The sequence below is a fragment of the Diadema setosum genome, chromosome 19, assembly GCF_964275005.1.
Source record: "Diadema setosum chromosome 19, eeDiaSeto1, whole genome shotgun sequence".
Taxonomy (NCBI): Eukaryota; Metazoa; Echinodermata; class Echinoidea; order Diadematoida; family Diadematidae; genus Diadema; species Diadema setosum.
In genome coordinates this window covers 5,338,195-5,362,322 of record NC_092703.1, presented here as the reverse complement: position 1 = coordinate 5,362,322, position 24,128 = coordinate 5,338,195, and the positions used below count along the sequence as shown (strand labels likewise).

Sequence of the window (24,128 nt, the reverse complement as noted above, 5' to 3'; positions counted from 1 at the left end):
ATTTCTTAAGTTACGATCAACTTGCCTTTAAATTACAAGACAAATGCACACAGTTAAGAGGGCAGTCATTATATTTCTCCATTTTTTGTTTGTATGAATACACGATACAAAAGTTTGCAGCAAGTTTTGTATCTATTAGCTCTTCTTCTCCTCCTCTTACAATTTCCTTTCTAATGCAAACTCCTGTTGTAATAAGAAAAGGCGAAAGTGTTTATAATGGATCACACACATTCTTTTTCTCTTGAAATGAAGCTGTTTTTAAATTGCAGTATAAGCAACATTCACTCTAATTTACATCACTTTTGAAATCACTTGATTCTGAAAATGTCCCCTGCTACACAATGTCTGCAGTCTTCGTAGTCACAAGAACTTTGCATTGATAAGAATAATTCATCAAGTTGAGTTGGAGCAAAGATTCATATTGGGCGCAAGGGGTGACACCGTGCACAAAAACCAATATCGTTCATTACTGCTTTCCTTACAATGTTGTCATGAGCATTAAAAGTAACTTGCAATACAGTGCTTTGCGACATTATATCACAGGACTGAATACAACATCAGATTTCATTGCACAACAGAACACAAAAATCATACTATCGAGACCAATCAGTGGACTTGGTACACAACTACATCAGTAAAATGATACATAGCAACACTCAAGGAGTCTTCTCTTTTTCAACTACATCGTGCCCGAGTCTAGACAAAAGGACATATTAATCCTCTATGTGCTTTGGGTGCCGATTCAACATTGGCACACAAAACTCAATAGCCTTTAAGTCCCAGGCACAAAGAAGGTAAGGTTCAACTAAAAAGTAGGAATGTGAGGACATGTGCAATAGGAATGTTAGGCCTGCAAGAATTCAGGCATGAATTTGCATCTGAGAGTACAGTCAACCTTGCTTAAGTTGACCTCACATAAGTCGAATAATCGTCTCAGCAGGTCTTTTCAAGTCCTCTTCTCTTTGTATTTCATTGACTTTAATTCCTCATAAATCATTTTTTTTTTCTCTAAGTCGAAGTTATTCTTCAGTCCAAATAGATTTGACTTTGGCAAGGTTGACTATATACGCAGTAAGTCGTGCAGACAATCTGAAGCTCAGTTGCTTTGATGCTTCTCATCAGGCAAGCAGGCGCACACCTTTATAAGCTCATCTATTCTGACTCTGCTCCCCAACATCTAAAAATCACAAAGCGTCTGTCTACTTGGTAGATTTTCTGGACGGAAGGATAGGAGGAAAAGGTGCACATATCTGGCAAAGTGAATGCTTGCGTAGTATGTACACTATCCTTTTCACTTTAACTGAAATGATCATTAAATGCCATACCTATATACTGACGGGCATTTTATAGGAACTTGGGCTCTAATAGGTATCTCTCACCAATTGCACTTTTCATGACGTTCTATTTCAATTCTGGTACCTGCTTTACTACTGTACGAGCTGAAATTTTCGCGGTGGTTTTATTTTCGCGAATTTCGCGAATTGCCTTTGAACCGCGAAAATAACAACACGCGAAAATAACAACGCGCAAATAACTAAGTGCAGTTAGACCCTCGCAACCGCGAAATTAACAACACGTGAAAATGTCCTCCAAGTAGCAATTCGCGAAAATATCTGTACGCGAAAATTTCAGCTCGTACAGTATCTGACATCTAATTTTATGACAGTGCATGGCATTTGCAGAATAAGGCCCTGCTGTTTAATCTCAAAGCACATTTCACATTTTAATTTGATTTTCAAGGCACACTCCATACCTGTTTCTTATACAGAAGACAAGTGCCTGATAGTGACAACACAATCATTCCAAAAGAGATTTACGCTGCACACTGGCACTGGTACCATGGTCCAGACCAGTAAAATTCACTGTTAGACCTTTCAGGAATGGACCAGTAGAAAAATTGAAAAACTGGGCACCTACTGGTCCGACTGGGACAGGTCGCACCAGGAGAAAAAAGGGTTATTGTGCAGCCTTGATTTATGGTAGATATTTAGTTTGGGATTTTTTTTTAAACAAAATTGCTTGCAGTTTGTTCAATAGCTCACATGTTGCTGCACTTCATCAAGACCTAAAAGACATACATGGTTGCTTTTACAGTGTGGAGACAGCCATGAATTGCTCTTCATCAACTGCAGTAGAATTTGATGGATTCACAACTCGGCGCGCACAGAGGGAAAGAGTCATTGCTGCATATTTCAGACAGTACCACAGCACAATCCTTGTGTTTACTACAAATCACAATTATGGTTTACCACTGGTAGTACTTTTACATTTCTTATATATGAGATTTACATGTATGTGAAGTTATGTCTGGTTAACTTGTATTGTGGACTGGAAGGTTGCATGGGAGAGAGGAGATATGCCCCTGAACAGGAGTATTACACAGAAATACACTGAATTGCCATTACCAATATTCAGCTCCATCTACGTCAATCTGTGTGTACACAATTTATTTCAAGTGTAGGAAAAATTCTACAGAGCAATAAACATCGAAAGATGAGTGCAAAAAGCACTGCTTCAGTCAGTTGGGGAGGCACTTAGATGACAGCAGGTAAATTTGTTTCTTTGTGTTGACTTGTCTTCATGATATTTTTACAGGCCTTCTCATGCGACGTGATAAGAGGGAAAATATCATCAGAAAGCTCATGAAAACGTAAAAACTTACGAAACTATTTCCAGCAATACAGCTGAGTGCTGACAAGCTCCTATTTGATCGCAGGCTACATAGGAATACTGTATAACCTGTTATTTTTGCACACAGATATTTTTGCGAATGAGGTCACAGACATTTTCATGAGATGTCGTTTTCGTGAATTGACACTAAGGGTATTGTAAGTACACTATTATCCTAGCGCATTGCGACATTTTCGCATGTTGTTAAATTCGCGGTCAAACAGTGATTCACAACATTCACAAAAATTGAACTCTGGCAAAAATAAGAGCATATACAGTAGAAATGGAAGTATTTGCTGTAACTTCATATGCACATCAAAGAGCTCTGTACATCAGTTTTGATTATTGAACACTGCACAATTGAAAATTCTTCAGTTTCTTTTAATCATTCAGTGGAAATGTGTTCAACACAACTAAGTACATATAAACAGAACATTCGAAATTACATTGTCTCTGCTTCTACATGATTTGTTAATGCAGAATAATGGATACACTTGTACCTTTCAAAGAAAGTGAACAAAGAATTCAACACCGTTGGACGATTCCCTCGCGCCTTTAGCTCAGGTGAGCTCCAAGTCACTAGTTTTGCTGGTACATCAAGGTTCGCATTTGAAGGCAGTGTGGCGCACCACACACAAGGTGAAAACAAACATAGGTCACATGATACATCAGCGAGTCACTATGAGATACAACACATAATATACACAAACACCAATCTGAGATTACGCAGTGGCAACACCTGTACATTACATCTAATGCTACGTTTACACCAGTTTCCTGGCAGCTGCAGCCACAGTTTACACTGTATTCCCGGCGGCCACAGCAACCCTGAAAAGTGCCACGGGATTCTGGTCATTCCCCCCCCCCCCTTTCCGTTTTAATGCTTTGTTAGGTCTTACTAAGATTTCTCCCGGTCTGTTACGGTATCGTGGTGGAAAGAATATGATTCAATCATTTATCAGGATACAATATGGCATTTTGGTGGAAGTGAGATGGCCAACACCTCTTTGTACTCGAGGCTCTGTTCACCTGGAGCCTGCAACTGTACCTTAACAGTTGCGACAGCCCAGCATCTAAACATGATCATGTCTTTGCTGACGAATCACAGACCCATGCCACTGGATATGATGCCACTGTTAAACAATAATGTCTACTGCATCAGCTAAATTCAATGCTGTATAATATGTCTATCGTCTACAAAGAACCACACTCGAAGAGTAATCACCCCCCCCCCCCAAAAAAAACAAACACACAAAACAAAACAAAACAAACAAAACACATAACGGTACCTGACTGACTGCTAGCATCCTCATGGGAACACACAGCAAGTCCATCAGGACTCTCTAGCTCTTTAACTCACAAGGTAGAGTATATCTAGTCCATGGATGTAAATTTCCACTACACGAATGCATGTCACATATCACATACGCATTTCACTACATGAATACACGTCCCATATCACTTTATGTCAACAAACATCTGATGCTGAAAGCTCATAGACACAGGCAGGTATGTGTAAGGTATGCCTATTTCATACTTATTTTAGTCCATGGATCAAATCGAAACCATGGATTTGATTTAACCCTAACTAGGCCGGGCTATTTAGGTAGATCATAGAGCCGGGGGGGGGCCTCCCAGGCCCCCCCTCCAGATCTCGGCCGTCGACCGCGCGATTGCGACAAAAATTGGCACACACGTTGCCTATGATGTAATCTAAAGTACCATGAAGTTAAATTTTAAAGAAATTATCATTTATGCTAAATTATGCTAATTTATACGTAATGATGCATGAAATCAGACAATTTTGTATAAATCACTAAATAAAGCTCAAAATGGGCACATTTTTTGTGGAAATATTCTTTTCAGTGTCCTGAGCAAATATAAGAGAAAAAAATTACGCCATCAGAAAAAATTTCCTAAGTATTTTATTGTTTTTTGAATTTCTTATGTATTTCTTTGTTTTTTCGACTTTATGTTTTTCATTGTTTTTTCAATGAAACTTGTCCGCGACATTGTTCCGAACAAGAAAATATGTTATTAATTGATATTAATCCATAAAACCTCAAAATAATTATGCTTTTATGAAATTTGCCTGTAAGCACAGTTTGCATTGAAATTGTACACGAATTCACGTTTTTGAGCAATTTTTGGTCTGACATGCACGTACATATTTATGCGCAACTTCAGAACCGCGCGCCCGGGTATCGCAAATTTGGTGTCAAAAGATGCGGGAGACTCGAAAGAAAATAGTCACAAAACGTCGTGGCGATAGCTTTTCGCGTTAGCGATACATTGCGCGGAACGTCGAGGGGGGGCCTCGGAGGCCCCCCGCCCCGGCCTAGTTAGGGTTAATCATCCCTTATGAATCTGGGCCTCTGAGGTCGCATCTGCACATCTGCAGTGCAGAAAGGACTCTATTCCATGGGGATTTACTAGACTGCTCTCAAGCACATTGTGTCTTTGGTCCTCCTCTATTGTAAGTCCTGCTTCTCTTCCTCATCTGTGTTGACCCATTCTAACGTTACTCCTATCAGCAGAGTGTGCCCTCGCTCGGTGACTGGACTTTGTGACCCCTGTGACCCCGGGCCGTGAACTCACAGGGCGATGACCCCTGAAGCCTCCACCCTGTAGATTCAATCAAGAAAGAGGAGTATGGAATTGAGAATAAATAAATGGATACATAGAAAAGAGACACATGTCAACAATGATAACATTATTGTCTGGGGGGCACTTTATGAAGCGTTTTGGTCGGATTTGTTTTTCTGACAATTTTGCTCTCAGCCAATCAAATGCAAAGATTCCAGTAGCTTATAACAGTTTGTCAGAAAAATATCTGACCAAAAAAAAAAAAAAAATAAAATGCCCCCCCCCCCCCCTTCCCGGTTAAAATACTAAACTACTGTATCACAGCAGTTTAGTCTGAAAATATACGCTATGAATCACGATATCCCTTTGAGAGTCCAAATCTAAATTTTTTGTGAAGGAAAAACATGTTTGGAAGTAGTGTTGTAGTAATCATGAATGATGTTACACACATCAACATGATGTGGATAGGCTAACTCATTAAGTAACATTAATTTTACCATTTTTACTCATGTATCTTCGTATGACAATAAAGGAAATATTTTGGCTACATGTATGGGCAACTATAATAACAGGAGCAACTACAGCCAGGGCTTCTCTTAGTTGTATCAGTGACAAGTGAAGCACATTATCACTGTTCCAACAAGGGGTCACTGGCTATTCCTTACATGTACTGTATACGCCATATATTTAGTGAGTCTAATATTGGTGAACCAGGGTCCCGTTGCATAAAACTTTTTTAAGGTTGCTAACCTAAGAATGTAAAATCCGTTGCATAAAAACTCTGGTTGGGAGCTTCCAACTGGAATTTTGTGATTTCATCCGGAAAAAAATCCGGTTGGAGTTTTATGCAATGGGCCCCGGGACTTCACAACAATTTCGCGAGTGGTTAAATTCGCAGTTGTGGAATACAGTACTGAACGGAGAAAGTATGAGTGCACATCACATTCATGTTGGGGTCAGAGTTAATATTTTCGTGTAATAGCATCCGACTCATGAAATTCACAAAAATAAAAACTTCGCGAAACATTTGGCGTATGCAGTATGATGCAGGGCTGAGCCCACAGAACTTGCTCGTTGTGTGAACTGTGGATTACCACTCTCTTAAATGAACACAGGTCATCATTTGCACTTGTTTCATAGTAATCTGTGTGTACAGATATGTCACTTTGGGAGAGGAACCGTCTCAGGCTCTGTGCATTATTGGACTGCTTGGTATGCACATAGCATCATGAGACAAAACACTTGCTACATGATTAATCACCCATACATGAGAGGGAACATAATACTGTATGCCTTCTAAATTCTATAACATAAACACAGTGTGCCACAAGCTAAAAGCTGGAAATAACATGTGAAAAAAAAAACAAAAAAAAAACTGACAAATGAAACCAGAGGATATGTGACCCTACACCACAAAACAAACAAAAAGTCGCCAGACATGGATTTTTAGTGAAGGACAGATTCTGACAGAGCAGACTCTAAGCTTTAAAATGATGTATAACTCAATTCATATGGACTCCCCTAACCTATCTAAATATTGGAAAGAAAGCGCACACTCTGGAAAAGTGTGAACTGAGAAAAGAGGCTCTGAAGTACAGGGTCTATCTGTCTATTCAAGTGCTTAATCTTTACCAAATTGCTAGCTGTGTGATGAATGGGACAAAAGACAGGATGTTAACCCTAAAAGGGCCGGGGGGGGGCGGAATCCGCCCCCCCCTCGACGTTTCGCGCTATAATTCTGTAACGCGAGAAGGCCTCATCGCGAGGCTTCTTGACTTTCTTCGTTCAAGTCTCGCGCAACTTTTGAGACCAAATTTGCAACGTCCGCGCATACTTTTGCGAAGCCACGCCCATTTTTGTAACGGAATGTCGCTCCAAAACGGGCACAATTTTGTGGTTTTGTGTACATTTCCTATGGAAAACAGTGCTCTGTCATGAAAGGCATAAAAACCTGATTATTTTTACAATTAATCACTTTCATTGATTAATTTTGTGCTAATTATGGTAGAAAAGTGGTCAGTGACAATTTCCAATGAAAAAACAAAGAAAAAACAAAAGTTGAAAAACAAAGAAATACATAAGAAATTCTGAAAACAATAAAATACATAAGAATTGAAATGAGTTTTGGAAGTTTTTTTGATGTACAATTGTTGAATATGCTAAAACAGATTTACAGATCAAAAATTAGACTCTCAATGCTTTTAATTAAGCTAAAATATCACCTTGAGCTTAATTTGCATAATTAATTAATTAAAATTAGAAATTGATTGTTTCAAAAAATCTTATGACACAATCTTGTAGATTATGACGCGGGTCTCACGCATGCAAAATTTCATCGCGATCGCACCACCGATGGCCGAGATCTCAGGGGGGGGCGGAATCCGCCCCCCCCCCCGGTCTGAGCATAGCCAAAAAAGCCCGGCCCCTTTAGGGTTAACCACTGGAGCAACAACAATGAAGGGATTATCAGATTAAACTGAAATTGAGCATGCCTTATTAACACATTCTGTCCAGTATTAATGCCACCTTTCAAAGTAGTAGCATCATCCTTTCAAAAGTTATTAGAGTTGAAAGTGAACAGTGTGTACAAGGTTTTGAAGAAATCAAAAGTGGACTCTAAAGACACACCTAATCACACTATTCCACCAAAAACTATTCAAAATAAACTGCTAGAAAACACACTTTCCTGCCCATTTTATGATCCCAAATTTTAGCATAATGTAGAAGCCTTGGTCTTTCAGAAAATATGAAAAAGTCAAGATTGGCTAGGTTGACCCATTTCACCTTATTTCAATCCTCACACAAAATCAGTGTGTGCGACTTTTTGTTCGTTTTGTGATGCGCGGTCACGTATACTACAATGCCTCTGGCAACTATATTGCTGGGCACAAAAAGAGCAAAAATGAGAGAGGAAGCCAATTAAAAATACCAAAACTGAAATGAAAAGAAGCATTAAAGGCATAAGTATTGGCATAGAATGTGATGACAATATCTTAAACATTACTAATGAAGAATGTTGAGATTCTATAGCAGAGATCTATACAAATCTGCAAAACAAATGAGTGAATCCAGAAAAAAAGTCTACATTTGTTTAACAAAAAAGGTAATGATGTAGAAACTAACTATGTTTGAGGTAGAAGGTAGCAAGAGGCTAGCAATGTATCAAGAAGTGAACAAAATGTAGAAATAACTAACATTCTGCAACTGACAGAAGATCCATTCTTTGACAAACAAGCACAGTTCATGGAGGTCGCTATCAGGGCAAGATCTACACATATAATGTATGTGCCAACAAACAAAACGACAATGCATGTTAAGGATCCCAAACAGCCTTACGCTTTCACTTCTTTCCCTGTGAACTATATTTCTTTAGGCATGAAATCACAACGGAGAGAAGATAGAAGGATTGTGGTGAGAAATGGACTGAAAATACGGAATCTTCACATGTCATGTTCCGGGGGACATCATCATTTTATAAATACAAAATTGGCGCCTCTGAATATCACTACCTACGTGATGTGAATCTTATATTTGAAAAGATTAGATGGAACCCACAATATTTCTTAAAATCTGCACAAAATCAGAAAAAAGTAAACATGAGCCAAATTAAGACAGGTTCTTTTATTTCTTTAAATGTGTTGCAAATTTAAGGATTGGTTGCAAACTGAACAATTACTTTTTTTTAAAATCTTACCTAATAAACACTTACAATTAAAAGTAAAGAGTGTAATAAAAGACACAGCATCAAACCACAGAAATGTACTTTATGTGATTTAAACCGTCAATACACCAGAAGGGCAATATTTGAATGATGCCGATGCTATACATGAATGTGCTATTGTTCAATTCATAGAGATTGTGTTTTATGTAATTAAGCGGGAATCAGAAAGCAAAGTGCATAAATTGCCCACCTCAAACAATATGACCATATCAAATTTTGTGCAGTGGCGGTACAATAGGCCAAACAAATGTGCTTTTTTGTTTTTTGGACAAACTCTCAATGCTGTGTAAGACACAGAACATAAAAAAGTGAAAAAAAGAATCATACTCAATATACACCAACACTGAATAGTGCACTTTATAAGAAGACAGTTCACTGCCACATTAGAAGCAAACAAATGTCTACTAGGAGATTCGCTTTCCAGGCAATCCCAGGCTGCTGATATTGGGAGAAAAAAAAAAGTAAAACTAAACATCACAGCTTTGTCTTACTGAACAGTTGTGGACAGTCCATGGAGGTGGAACATTGATGACCTCAGTTATCATCAACAGGAAATGGTTTAGGAGGATTTTCTGCCAGATATACCAGCTGCACTTACATATACAGGAGGCCTGGGCTGCATAACGGGATACAAAGGTGTGAAGGAGCCGTTCATCTCAGCAGTCACAGCTACAAGGACAACAAATTGAAAATCAACCAATGTCTTGATTTAATGATGTAAAACACATATCTTCAGTCAGAAAAGCCTCGGGTTAAATACAGAAACACATAAATACTCATATTTTACATTACTGAATCAGCATGATTATTAATGAAGGTTTTTCCTAGTTTGTATTTATTTTATCTATCTATTCATTCTTTTGTTTCTTTTTTTTCTTTCGTCGGAGTGGATGATTCAACCTTTGTCAAAGCCCCTATATGAAGTATGAAAAGTGAAATCAGTCATTGCAAGAATTTGTTGCACATCTAGGTTGCCTCTAGATACAGACTCATACATACTGCGATCAAACTAGGTCCCCATGAATTTAATGAGTGGCGGGATATGATGTAGCATGTAATGCTGGTCTTTGGAGATCTGCAATTCATGGAAAGGATAGTGTGTAGTAACAAGTCTTACCCAGCTACACCATAAAACCAAAGAAATCCAAAAGCTATCATTACATCACCGAGTTCAGCAGATATTTTTGAAGAAAAAAAAAAATTGAAACTTGCTAAAGATACTTTTCTATCATTGATCCAAAGTGTGAACTTGCAAACACATAGGCCCGAATTCACAAAGGTGGTACAATCTTTGTTCATGGTTTAAACCATGGACAAAGACTTGTTTTGTATGGGGCGCCAAGTGTTGCATGGCCTATTTCGTCGACGAAATTACCACTTCATCAACATTTCATAACAAAATTAACATTTCGTCAATGAAATGACTGATTTCGTAATGAAATAGGCCATGCGACACTTGGCACCCCACACAAAACTACAGTCTTTGTCCATGGTTTAAACCATGGACAAAGATTGTACCACTTTCGTGAATTCGGGCAATAGTGAACCACGCATAATCAACTAGCGTTAGTGGCTACTATACTTACTCTTTAGCCTTGCGTTCAGCCTGTCTAGAGACTCCATAATCTTGGCTTCTTCTATGGACAGGGCACTGGGGTTCACTGGAAGAGAACGACAGAGAAAATTCAGAGAATGCAGAACTCATTCAGCTGGAATTCCCTTACTATTATTGTAGCTAAAAAAGCGTGGCTTTTTTAGTGGAACACTGTTTTCCATCATTGTGATTATTTAATATTTTTGTTGCCATGACAAAGTGCATTATTTCTTTTTTACGACACCATTCGTGTATAATATACTTTATATTGTATTGAAAAAAATCCTTTATCGGACGAGTGTAAGAGAAATGAAAAAAAAATTTGTATCACTTTGGATTATGTCAACTTTTTCTTTTCTTTCTTTGTGATGATGGAAATAAATAAACTATTGAATTGAATTGAATTGTCTTCAGGCGCGGTGGAGCACCCCAATTTGCATCTCATTATCGCCCTGTTCTATTTGAATTCCCAACGGGCATCCACGGCTGCCCGAAACTGTGTGCATGAAAAAGTCAAATCTTTACCTTCTCCTTGTGCCGCTATGCGTGCCGCTAGTAAGCTCAAACTTCCCACACTATCTAAGTTTTTAAAAACCTTCCTTTTGATGAAAAAATTGTGAAATTTGCTGCACTAGAACTTGAGATATTACAGCGTTTTGGAAATCACCTCTCGCAAAACATGCTCTCTGTTTTTTTTTCCGACTGGACTATGGCCGGGCTCCAATGTGTCCGAAATTGGCAACATAAGTTTATCAGGCCTCAATCCATATATGGTGAAAGTTTTCGCTTGGTTCCACCTGTACTTTTTGAGAAATCAACCTGTTTCTACAGGGTTTGGAATAGAAAATTGTAGTCAGTGAAACAATTGAAAATGACGTCATTTCTTTTCCCGTAATATTGGGCATGCGTGTAGCTGTACGTGAGATTCAGGATTTCGTGCTCATTGTTGGTTTGCATGTGACGCAGTCAATTTTGCTGAGTGTCGCCACAAGAGTTCTGTGAGTGTCGCACGGCGGTGACTGCTGAGCTGCTGCCGCGCACGCTGCATGCAGCAAAGCGTTGTGTGTGCTGTGACATGCAACGCTACAGTCACGCGATTATATATACATGGGACCGACCTGTACGCTTTGCGTTCGTGTCATTTTTGACATCACCTTCTGTGTTTTTCCGACACAACCATGGCCGGGAATATTACGGTATGACATTTAAAATGCAAGCAGATAAATAAATTTTGGTGTACTCTGTTCGAATGGCGCTTTGGTTCCGTAATCACACTTCCTGACATGTTTTCAAATTCAAACTAACTCAATTTTAATCCGAAAATAGGTTTCCTTAAATTGTTATTAGCTTGAGAAGTCGTTTACTTTTTCTCAACTACGCGAGTACATGTTGTTTACTTTATGCAAATGAGGCTCGGCTGCCGATGAATTTCTGCGAGATAATTGGGGTGCTCCACCGCGTCTGTCTTGTTGCTGTTGCTGTTTTCAGTCTGACAACACTTTGTCGCAGAAACATCTCAGCTTATTTCTTAATATATGTGTGTTTGTGAATACAAATAATGACCAGGTAAACTGAAGAATTTCACAACACAATAAAAAAGGGAATATACCTCAAATGTGCCTTCTGTCCATTTTGCTTCTGCTCCTTTTAATGATTTTCTCTTTGTCAATGCACTTGTTCGTTTGAATCAACATTGTCATAATGGCATAATATACAAGATATGCTTCAACCTGTTCCTGATTTATCATAGATCAAAGGAAGGACATCATGTACATGCACATACATTGTACTGGTGATGGTTGTTGATTTGTACATTAACTGACACTACATGACCTGGAGCAACACATGCAAAAGTTGCAGTACACTATGACCATTTCAACGTTAGTAAGACAATCAATACATCATGTGGGTATCTGAACATAGCTCTGCAGTCATGTGACTCACACGTAAGAGCGTTAAATGACCCCTGACCTCACCTTTCTGCTCTATCTGTGCATACTGCTGCTGTTGCCTCGGCTGGTGCTGCTGGTGCAGGACGGCTGCAATGTCCGCCTCTTCAGCATTCTGCTGGACCATCTGCTCAGCTTGCTGGAAGGCTAACAGGCTCTCGGTCACTGCAGGGCCAGGGTAGGTCAAATGGGATATCAGCAGTTGGACAGGGAATGATAATCAATTACTAATAATAATCAATCATGGTCTCATTCACCCAGGGTAGCCTCTGCAGTGTTACCATTGCTCTTTTGATTGGCCCAGTCATTACTAATAGCCCTGCACTGTCAGGAACCCATATGCACCCGTGTCACAAAGAACATGGCAGACAAGTTGTAAGACATCTTGTCTAGGGATAAACAAATCAAGCAGAATTTAAAACCAGGACCTTTTGTTCAAACTTCTAGAGCGTCATCCACTATGTACCACAGTGCTTCAACAATGCATACATCTGAAACTTAGATAGCTTAAATGGTACAGAAAGTTATTTCATATGAAAACAGTAAAATGAATGAAATTGCTGCAAGATAGGTTGAGCAAGCTAGCAAAAACATACAAAGAATATTTTGACCACTTGAATCCCTGACAGACAATATCTAAACATAGCTGCAGCTATCATGTGACTGTGATGCTTTTAGGTCATTATTCATTGTCATAATGTATGATTTGACTTTGTCTTACAGGAGCAGTTTTCTCTATGACTCTATTTCAGATATGTCATGGACGCAATTTCTTAACCACTTGTTAAAATGCTCCTTACATATATTTATTTATTCATTTTTAAAAACAGTATGCACAGTTTACTACTATATCTGTAGCTCAAAGTTGCTATTAGAACTGTTTTCAAAAAGTGAATTTTGTTTAAAGCAGCATACTGCTCACCATCTGGTTTGTGGCCAGTCACTCCAGATCTAGCTGGTCCTTTTGGACTGCTTTCTGGCACCAGCTGATTGTTTGACCTTGTTGCGCTGGAACCCCTCACATGAGGGCGCCGTTGATGGGCAGCATGCTGAACATGGGACCCGGAATCACTGTTTGTCCTCCATCGCGGGACTGCTGTCTGTCTGCGCAGGGTGTCCTGGTAGTGACTGAAGCGGGGCTTGTTGGCTGGGGGAGCCACACGGAGATTCGCCGTTATCCTTTGGTCCTGGTGCTGCTGACTGGCCAATGATTGTCTCACTGTTGATGCGTCAGCGCCGTCATCACGGGTATGCAAACAAGTCCTCACTTTATCCCACAACCAGTTTATTTCCTCATCTGTTGGCGTCTTATCTAACCGTATTCCATTCTGAATAACCGGAGCAGACTTATCGTTGCCTTCCTCTCTCTCATCAGGATACTGCTTTGCTTCTGAGCCACGAGGAAAGCGATTGTTCTTCACCTGCGTACTAGTTCTCTCTTTCACATTCCCAGATTTTGGTCTGGGCGGAGTTCCAGTGACGACTGTCTCTGACCCTCCTCCTAACCTCTCCTGCACTGTCCTGGCACTCACTCCTGATACAAGCCGTGGTTTGCGAGGGGCTGGAGCAGCGCTGGTGATGGTTGATTGAGTTTCCACGCTTTCACCATCGTCGCTGTATTGCAAGTCTGTCCAGCGTACGCCTTTCTTCGGAGACCTGACACCATTTTGCTTGCCCATGTCCAGGCTGTCTTTCATGATGGCTGCTGCGAGGCCAGACACCCTGCGATCTTTGCCGGAGTTATCAGGTTTGTGCTTCTTCAGGATGCCCTTTGGTGGGGACATCACCTGAGGAATGGTTTCTTCTGCCAGATTACTGTTTTCATGCTTGGTGACATCTTGAAGCGCTTCTTCTGAATTGTATCTGGTTTGGTACTGAAGGGGCCTTTTCGTCGCTCCTGGATAATGGTTCGTATGAGTCTGTGGCCCACCATGGCCAACGTTCTCCTGCGTTTGTGAAACATGCCCTCCACCTGCATATGACACTGTGGGTGCCACAGTAATGGCCGTTGCTGTTGTCTGTGAAGAGTATGGCTTCTGTCTTTGACTTGTATTGGCAGTTGGGGCACTGGAATGTTGGTGTATGGGAGGTTTGGTATTCTTTGCAACCGACCATGCTTGTGATGTTGAGTTTAGAGCATTATCCTTACTGCTGTCCGTGACATAGCTGTGATTTGCACTACTATTATACCCAGCCTGACTATATGTATATCCACTGACATTCTTTGCTCTATCATTGTCAGAAACGCCCCTCACAGGTCCTTCAGGATGATATCCATTGCTTGTCATCCTACTGCGGTCATCAGCCTGATGCATTTTGCTGCTCAGTGCATCATTGTGGTTGAAATTTGAAGAACCACCTCTCATCAGCACATCATTGTGGTACAAGCTGTAATTTGCACGCTGGTCCTCCACTGTGTTTCCAACCCTTTCATACACTGGGGTTCCTTCATTCTCACCCTTTTGACCTGCGGGGCCTGTGGATGTCTTTCCATTGTGAAATCGTGCATTCTGTTGTTTTGAAGAATCTGGTTTCTGCTCCTCCAAGCTATCGACGCTGGATAAGCTACCACTCCTTTGTAAATGCTCCCCATCACTAGCCTCTCCACCAGTCTCAATCTGTATAGCCTGGCTAAATTCTTGCAAAGTCCTCTGCTGTTGTGCAAGTAGCTGCTGCTGCTGTTCCACAATCTCCTGCTCTATCAGACTGGCTTGCGAGTCTACCCTACCTTGATTCACCACAGAACTTGGTGCACTTTGACCAGCTCTTCCATTAGTCCTAACCTCATTTCTGGCCGCAACATCGGACGACACATTGGCATTGGTATCTAGGTATGATCCAGTGTAGTGGGATGGTGTCGGGTGCGTGGATGAATGGGCGAGTCCATTTGACGGGTAGGAAGGCTGTCCTGAGCCATACTTGAGGGACAGAGAGGATGGTGTTCCCACCATCTGAAGCACATCATCCAGAGATGGAGTTCCGCTTTCATAGGCTGTTGTGCAATTTAAAAGTGACGGACATGTGGAATTATTACCATGGAGAAGAGTTATGTGGCAAAATATTATTTGTGCATTGAAGTTTCTAGAACAGTAATGTTTCTTTATGCAGACAATGTGAACTGTTAACAAGTACTGTAAAGACATTTTAAATGATCAGCATAGATTTCCATAAAAGAAAAACAAAACAAAACAAAACAAAACTGGAACTATCAATGATACTATGATGAAGCAAATTCACTGGGATACAAAAATGAACATTACATGACATGTCCAACTGTTCCTGATTTGGGAAAGCAAGAATTATTCTTTATTTCAAATTTGAACATTTGACAACTCTAAATGACAAGCAATACAGTGTGTATCTCTTTGAGATTTGCATACAATCTGCAGGGTTCGAAATTGGCAATGGTCCGCTGGCCATTGGCCACCCAAAATCACGTCGGACTAGCTAAAAATCATAAAATTCTGAAGTTACTAGTCCGTCTGGCTGGCCAAAATATTGCTTCAGTGTTAAAATTGATTCTAAGTAGTCCGCCTGGCTAGTTTAAAAAAAAAGTTAAGTGCGACCCCTGATCTGCCTTTCAATTTGTCTTTATTTCCTAATCAGAAGTGAATGACTTATTGAAATTTATTTTTTTTTTCTTTTGCCAGAGTATAAGGCATCAATCAGAGGGGCTTTTCTGAAGAATCTAGAATGTTTGTGTTGTTCATGTTACTATGTTCAGAAAGCTACTTTGATATTGAAGAGAGAGGTACTTGTATTGTATAATAGCATTCCTACACTGATTTGCATTAAGGTCTGTTCATGTACATCCATTGTATGCACAGACCAAAAGGCTGCTAATGGAAATGAACAATGACACCGTGATGCCATATCCAATATTCTACCATGGCCATTCAGTACACACCATATCATCAGACATCGTTTTGTATCAGTAGAGAATAGACTTGTAGGTCAAACAAATTTAAAATGCCTCTATCTGAGGGATGCATCACTGCCATATTAGTATATATGTGACCCTGCATCACAATACCAACAAAAAGTCGCCAGACATGGATTTTTAGTTAAGGGAATATATTGAAAGAGCAGATTCTAAGCTTTAAAATGATGTATAACTCAAATCAAATGGACTCTCCTAACCTATCTAAATATTGGATAGAAAGTACACACTCTGGAAAGGTTTGAACTGAGAAAAGAGGCTCTGAAGTAAAGGGTCTATTCAAGCGCTTAATCTTTAGAAACCGTGCTGGCTGTGCGATGAATGGGACCAAAAAACAGGATGTAAACCACGGTAGCAACAACAATGAAGTGATTATCAGTTTAAGCTGAAATTGAGCATGCTGAATTAGCACATTCTGTCCATATTGAATGTCCACTTTCAAGGTGGTAGCACTATCTTTTCAAAAGTTATTAGAGTTGAAATTGAAGGGTGTGTCAAGGATTTTAAAGAAATGAAAAGGGACCTCTGACGACGTACCTAATCACACTACTCTATAAAAAGGGGTTGTAGAAAAACTGTTGAAAACACACTTTCCCGTTCGTTTTATGACCCCAAACTTTAAATGAATGATGTAAACGAAGAATAGCTCTTTCAGAAAGTATGAGAAACTCAAGATTGACTTGGTTGACCTGTTTCACCCTTTTTAGGTCCTCACGCAAAGTCAAGGGCTGCGACTTTGTGTTTGTTTTGTGATGCACGGTCACATATAGTAACAACAAAAGAAAAAGTTTTCATGATAATGATGGCCTGTCCTAGAGATTAACAGAAACAAACATACACAATGTGGATATTACAAAGACTTATACATACAGCATGCAATGAATGCATGTGAGGTTCAACACATTGTAACATGGATTACACAAAAACTCTAGCTGCAAATGTTTGCAATACTGGTGTAAGAATAACCATAAAACTATAATGATACCATGAATTTCAACAACTGATGAGAAGAGTTCTAATATCATGATAATGGTAATGACATAGTCTTTTTGTCATTGTTAGTCTCATTCAATGAAAATGATTACCGAGGATGAAAAAGCACGAATGAAGATAGCATTTTTAGAGGAAAAGACATACTTGAGCTGCGAGGTGAGTCTAGACGGTAGCCCCGAGCCATCAGAATACCTTCCTGGAGGGGGGCGCCAGGATATGCAGGAGCTACAACAGGAGGACAATGGTGGAGGGATGATGTAAAATTAGCTTTGGCTTTACTTTGTTTTTGTCAGTTTTTCACGAGTTTATAACAGTATTGAAACATGACACAAATGTGTAAGACTTTTTTATTATTATTTTTTTTTTTATGTCATTATCAGGAGCCATCCAAAGCCTTCATATCTTGCTTTTATGATGGAGCCATGTTTAGAAAGCATGAAAAGTGTGATGGTTGCCTGGAAAGGTAAATCTTGTTGGAGAGCAATGATTCAAACATAAAGGTTTCAGAGCATGAAACATGTGAAGAAACAGAACAACTTTGGAGGCATGCCACCTCATTGCAATTCAATAGGCTTACATCTGTTCAATGGCTTCAATGCAACTTTAGGTTCGAAGTAAATGTGAATGCATAGCAGGCTAGTGATAATTTGAAGACACTATTGAGCAAATCAGGACTTGATGACCACTGTCAATGCAAGTTTGAAAACACTCAGGCTAGTTATTTAGAAACACCCAGTGTACACCAAGTCATCTTTGTTGACCAATTAAGTGTCAAGTGACTACTGACACCATGACATTATTCTTTTTTTGTTTTTTAGTCTCATTAATGTGCTTCCTTTTTTTTTGCAGTTTGTTTGGCTTATTAGTTACTTTGGTTTTGCTCTCTTCATTTATTTTTTTTTTTTTTGTGTGCATAATTTAACAAAAATCACCACTTTTATATGGCTACAACAGCTGTTATGTAATTGCTGCACTGTTATGGTAGGAAGGATAAGCTTTATATTAAAATATCTGCTACTACAGGAAAGAGAATAATTATGAGTGCATGCACAAAATGAAATGAAAAATATCTGGTAACATCAATGGAAACCACTTAACAAAGTTAATATCTTTCTAAATATGCTGAGAATGCACTTCACAAAGTTGAAAGCCTTGAAGACTGAGTAACTTGTCAACAGTAAAGAAAATTGTAACATGTTATCACTATCAAAATGACATTCAATTGATGTTTACAACAAACTAACTAAAAACAACAACATAAACACTCAAATGACAAATCAAGGGTGAAAGTGTAAACTTGCAACATGCTGGCACTTGATGAAAAGTCAACAAAAGTGTATAAATTCAAATATCTACATGGTACGTAATTGATACAAGATGCTAGTAAGATTCGAGAACAGGCATCTCACTGGAGCCACACTCAAAATCACACAAGTTTTTATGACGTATCGGGGAGTATGAAACTATTGTTATCTTGTTGGAAACCATCAAATATCATTTATATTACTGGTCACTTCTTCTTCTTTTTTTTTGTGCCAACTCTATATAGAGTAACAGTAAGCAATGTTGAACATTTTTAGGTAACAGAAGCTTTGATGTTCTGGTAAAATGAACATCAAGTAATTCTGCAATGAACACAAGGCATATTCCATGCTTGTTGACTGATATTTCAATGAGAAGGCTGTTCTTTGCTGGTTCAAATGTGAATACTTCAATGCTCACTCGGTCTTGTTAAAGAAATCTTTACGGACATATGTTTTTTTCCTTTCAGTTAGATGAAAGATGGCTCATCTTGAAAGAGGCATCTTGACTTTTCATTGCCGTGAAATTCCACGTGGCTGTCCTACCTGTATTGTTGTAATCCCCGTATTTCCTGGCGCTGCCCTTGTTCAATCTCTGGAAGCGGTTGGTGGCATCTCGCTGCCGTTGCCGTCGCTCGTCCAGTACTTCCTGCCGACGCTTGGCCTCTCTCTGCGCTTCCAGCTTTTTCTTGGACTCGAGGGCCCTGTTGGCAAAAAAAGACATACGCTGTACTTAAAACTTGGTTCCCAAAGATCAACTGTAGAAGTGCTCTTTCGAGGGAAAATTTGGGGTGTGCTTGACATTGTATGTACATATCAAGATGCATCTATTGACTTTCCTCAATTTTTCTAGTATCATCTCCTTACAAAACAAAACACAGCCCTAATTTCACATATTTTTCTCACAGGTTCAAAAGGATGATCTGGAAGCAAAAGAGATGAAATAATCAATATGTTAATGTATACTTTGGAGTGGGATGGAGGTATTCTACAATCAAAATGTTGGATCGGGGGGTGTTTCATAAAGCTGTTCTTCAAGCTACGAACGACTTGAATAAGAATGACTGGTGATGAGTTCTTGTGCTGAATTATGGTATTGTAATTCTGATATAGCACAAGTACAGCGCATCAAAACTGATCACCAGTCATTCACAAGTCGTTTGTAACTTTAAAGACCTAATAAAATGGTTTAGGCATTTTTTTCTCAATGATGTAATAATATTAAATGTTAAATTCTAAGTAATTCTATGGTTGTGCGGGGTTTTTTACTGTTCTGAATTTTGTTCTATATTTGTTAACATAATGGATGCAATTTCCTCGGTTTTGGAAAACTTGCTATACTTTCACCGCATGCGGCGCACTATCACTTCTAAATTGTGATGACGTCTAAGAACGGAGTCGTTCACGACCAGTCTAGCCGTAGCCAGCGAGCTGGCAAGGCTATGCTATGCTAGCGCAGCGAGCGCAGCGACAGCCGGCGCGCGGCCGGCGGCTGCACTGGCTACTAGCGCTGGCGGGGGAGCGAGCTAGCGAGCGCATAACAGGTGCTGCGCTGCACTATTGTCATTGGCTAAGCCTTTAGACAAAAGAATAAAAAATATTTAATGAACTGTATCGGATTTAATACTGCCAATAATACAGATTACAACTGTGGTACGCTTGGATATCCATTATTTTCGGCAAACTCGTGAAATAGGCCCCACCACTGCGTGTCTGTACTAATAGTAATACTACGGCGACTCGCCTGTTTCAGCCCCACCGTGTGGCGTTCATCTCGGTAGGTAAGCACGGCGGTGGGGCTGCCTTCCACAGTGAATACTCGTGAATGCGGCGAAAATGACTTCATAATATGGCCCTCGGTTCGACTAATTTAACGGCCAATTTAACCATAAATACAACCCTACCTAACCCTAAACCCTAGGAGGACCTACCCTTGCTTGCTATAAACGCACGGGTACGGTGCACGCGTGACTGCGGTGGGGCCTATTTCACGATAGCCCCACCACCACTGCGTGTCTGTACTAATACTACGGCGACTCGCCTGCTTTATAGGCCTGGACCTACTCGTGAATCCAGCCCCACCGTGGCATTCATCGGTCACGGCGTTTGGGCTTCCTTCCACAGTATGATTTTTAGCATAAAACAAAAACTACTCGACCAAAATTGACGATCATTCTTGGTATCGTTTTTCTTAGAAAATGACGCATCTAAATTACTGATCATATTGCAGAAACTGACTATGGGAAACTGGTTAACGTGTTAGGCTTCTTTTTTTTTCAGCCACGACCCACCCTGTAACAACATATCCCCCTAACCGTTAATCGTTAGAGTGTAGCCTCTGTACTACTACCAAAGATTCTGCTATTACTACTTACTAGTCTACTAGACCTAGTGCCGTAGTGGTAATAGTACACTACTAGTAGTAGTACTAGTAGACTACTACTACTAGTAGACTATTATAACTACTAGTAGACTGCTACTAGATCTACTACTAGACTACTACTGGTAGTTTAACTTGTAAGCGCCGGCCGCAGCCACGGCCGGGACGCTCCCGCTTGCTTGCTGCGGCCGGAGTAGCCGCTCACTTTGTGAGCGAGCTGGGCCTGTTCTTCTAATCTACTTACTAGACAGTTACAACTTACAATGTCAGTCATGTAGAATACAGTGTATCCTTTCTAACGTTAAACTATATGGGGGCATACCAGACATACCACTCTGTATTTCCCAGGCGATCGTTTCCGTGAGGTCTATTCTCGGGCTTGGTGCCATATGTTCATACGCTCTTGCACTGGCAGCGGGGGAGATGCAGCTGGTTCATATCGGTAAGGTGCAGCCCCACGATAACGTTCTGGTTCATCGGCTGCCTCTCCCTCCCCATCTTCCCCTTCAACTTCATGTGCCTCCTCTTCCTCTCCGCTATCGTCCGAGCTGCAGTCTTCATCATCATCATCAATGTCGAAGTTTACCCATATAGGGTAAGATATTATGCTCGAGGTACCAGGTATCTGTGCAAGCTAACTTAGTGATAATGTACGTGGTAATGCGTACATGTCGACAGTCAGTGTGTCGACCGGGAGCGCACATCCCGCGGGGCCCGGGCCTGGCCGGGCTAGCTATCGTGTACGCGCGTGTACCAAGCTAGTAATCTGAGTGCTTGTGCTGAGCGGCGTCTGCTAACTGAGCACAACTCCGTGCTTATACGTCATCAATCGGTTCAGGGGTGTTAGTCACGTGACTATCTTTTTCGCAAAAGCTGCAACGGGGTCCTCCAAAAATGTGATATTTGGGGGAGTTTCTAGAAGCGATGAAAACCGGAACGACACTGACAACATATTTACATTGATAATCATGACATATATTTTACATTTCTTTTGCATATTGAAAAATTTTGCAAGCATTTTATTAGGTCTTTAAGAACAGCTTCATGAAATGGGGCTCTGGACTCCCTATAGACTGGTGATAAATAATCGGCGAATATAAGCCTGACCAAGCACCTTGAAAAAAAAAAAAAATTAGTCAATTTTGAGAGTGACATGGAGGTATGGTGGATGCACATACTTTCTCCTCCTGTTTGTCTCCACAGACATCTTCCGGGCCCTCTCCCTCGCAGCGACCTGGCGGGCATGCTCCACCCCAACATCCTTCATCCGACTCTGCTCCAGAAGCTGAAATTTGGCGCTGTTTGTTTGCAATAGTGCCAATCAAGGAAACCTTGTGTAGTAAAATATGCAAGCTCTCTCTCTCTCTCTCTCAAAAAAAAAAGAATAAACAAAGAACAACTACCCAAAACACTTGCCAAATTGTAAATAATGCACACGCCTGTGTGCATTCAACGATACTGACGACTGTAGATTACAAATGCACATTGGAAAAGCATTAAGCATTTCACACACATCGCCAATAATATAAGGTAGGAGTGTTGGTTTTAAAACGCGGTGCAACTGAGCGCGTTAAAATAACAGTTTAACACTCATTAACTTCGAAGCAGTTATTCGCTTGGAGTGCAAATCGCATTTTCAATGCACACTTGTGAATTCAGATTATTTTCTTTACATAGACAATAATGAGTAAAATTTCAGGCAAATTGTGAGATACCGGTACTAAAAATGTTGCCTCTTCCTTGGCCTTGCCCTCATCCATACATCTAACGTTACATGCCTCATCACTAGACATCACTAACGTTACAGTCTCGCAGCTCAAACAGACAAGTTTCTGGAGCTATCGTTAAATTTAAATCCTGTTCAACTACTGGTACAGTTAACCCATATTTGTTAAAAGACACCATCGACTTCAGAGGTAGAATTCTACCACATATCTGCCCACAGTCAAGTGACTTTTCTAACGTTAGACTCTATGTCAGTGACACTGACAGTTTGTGCTCGTAAGAGTCGTAGCGAACCACGTAAATTTTACATGCATCGCGCATCGTCTCTATCCCATTGGTATTGCACGACATTGAACTAACGTGCGTGAAATTTATGTGAAAAGGATACGAGTAATTTCCTTGGGCTGTGCCTGTCAACATCCCTCTGGCGATTCAAGGATAATATTTGACAGTTCCAGCAGACGTCACATATTGCACAGATTTTTCCGAACGTGAAAGTCCGTTGTACGCAAAAGGCAATCACTGCAGATGAAAGCTACTGAGGAATTGCCGGAATCGCTCAGCTACTCGAGCATCTCACTGCGTCGTCCATGTTGACTGTTTCCACAACTATGTTATGCAAATGAGGTGACGTAGTATTTTTCTTACGAGATTGTACAGCGCCATCAGCGACTAAGGATCAAGCAAGGTCATACTGCATAACGTTACGTTTTGGTACAGTGCACGTTTACAGCGTTTGATCAGCGCGTTTTTATCGAGGATTTCGTCAGAAGGAATAAACAATTTTGCCTTCTTGTGCATGTTATTGATAGACAAGTATCTAAAAACCCGCTGAGGAGAGTCCCGAGTATACTCGGGCAGGTGTCTTTGGGAAATGTGCGTTGTAGCAAAATCAAACCGTCCTCAACGGGTTAACAAACGGTTAAAAATGTCGGAGAAAGTCTGTCGAATGTCACTCTGAGGAAATCCCACCAAAGAGGCCTAGGGGAAACTGTTGGAGAGTGAGAGGTTTTGGTATCGGTTTCGGAGCTTTTAATTGCTGCAATTTGTTTTGTTGTTGTTGTTGTTGTTGTTGTTATTGTCTTCCCCTGTTTACTAGATTCTTTATATCAAAAAATATTGTAATTGTTATTGCTATCAATATTTGTTGATCCTCATTCTCTCTTTATAGTACCACACTGTGTCTTCGTGACTATAGTTGCAAAATTAATACAACCGCAAAGTAAATTATACTAGGTCTACCCATAGGCTATAGGATACTGATCAAAA

General features: G+C 40.2%; 1 protein-coding gene across 2 annotated transcripts; it reads right to left on the bottom strand.

Annotated features, from left to right (window-relative positions):
• Positions 1-4,670: 4,670 nt before the first annotated feature.
• LOC140242515 (uncharacterized) lies at positions 4,671-23,433 on the bottom strand. 2 transcript variants are annotated; one of them, XM_072322249.1, is made up of 9 exons: positions 23,248-23,433; positions 22,313-22,432; positions 19,301-19,458; positions 17,598-17,678; positions 13,443-15,512; positions 12,548-12,685; positions 10,564-10,638; positions 9,576-9,646; positions 4,671-5,295 (listed from the first exon to the last, which is right to left on the bottom strand). In XM_072322249.1, exons 1-9 carry the CDS (start codon positions 23,277-23,279, stop codon positions 5,167-5,169), a joined length of 2,874 nt encoding a protein of 957 aa, XP_072178350.1. In that variant the 5' UTR covers positions 23,280-23,433; the 3' UTR covers positions 4,671-5,166. The 2 variants fall into 2 exon arrangements, with proteins under 2 accessions (XP_072178350.1, XP_072178352.1); XM_072322251.1 differs by lacking the exon at positions 17,598-17,678.
• Positions 23,434-24,128: the final 695 nt, after the last annotated feature.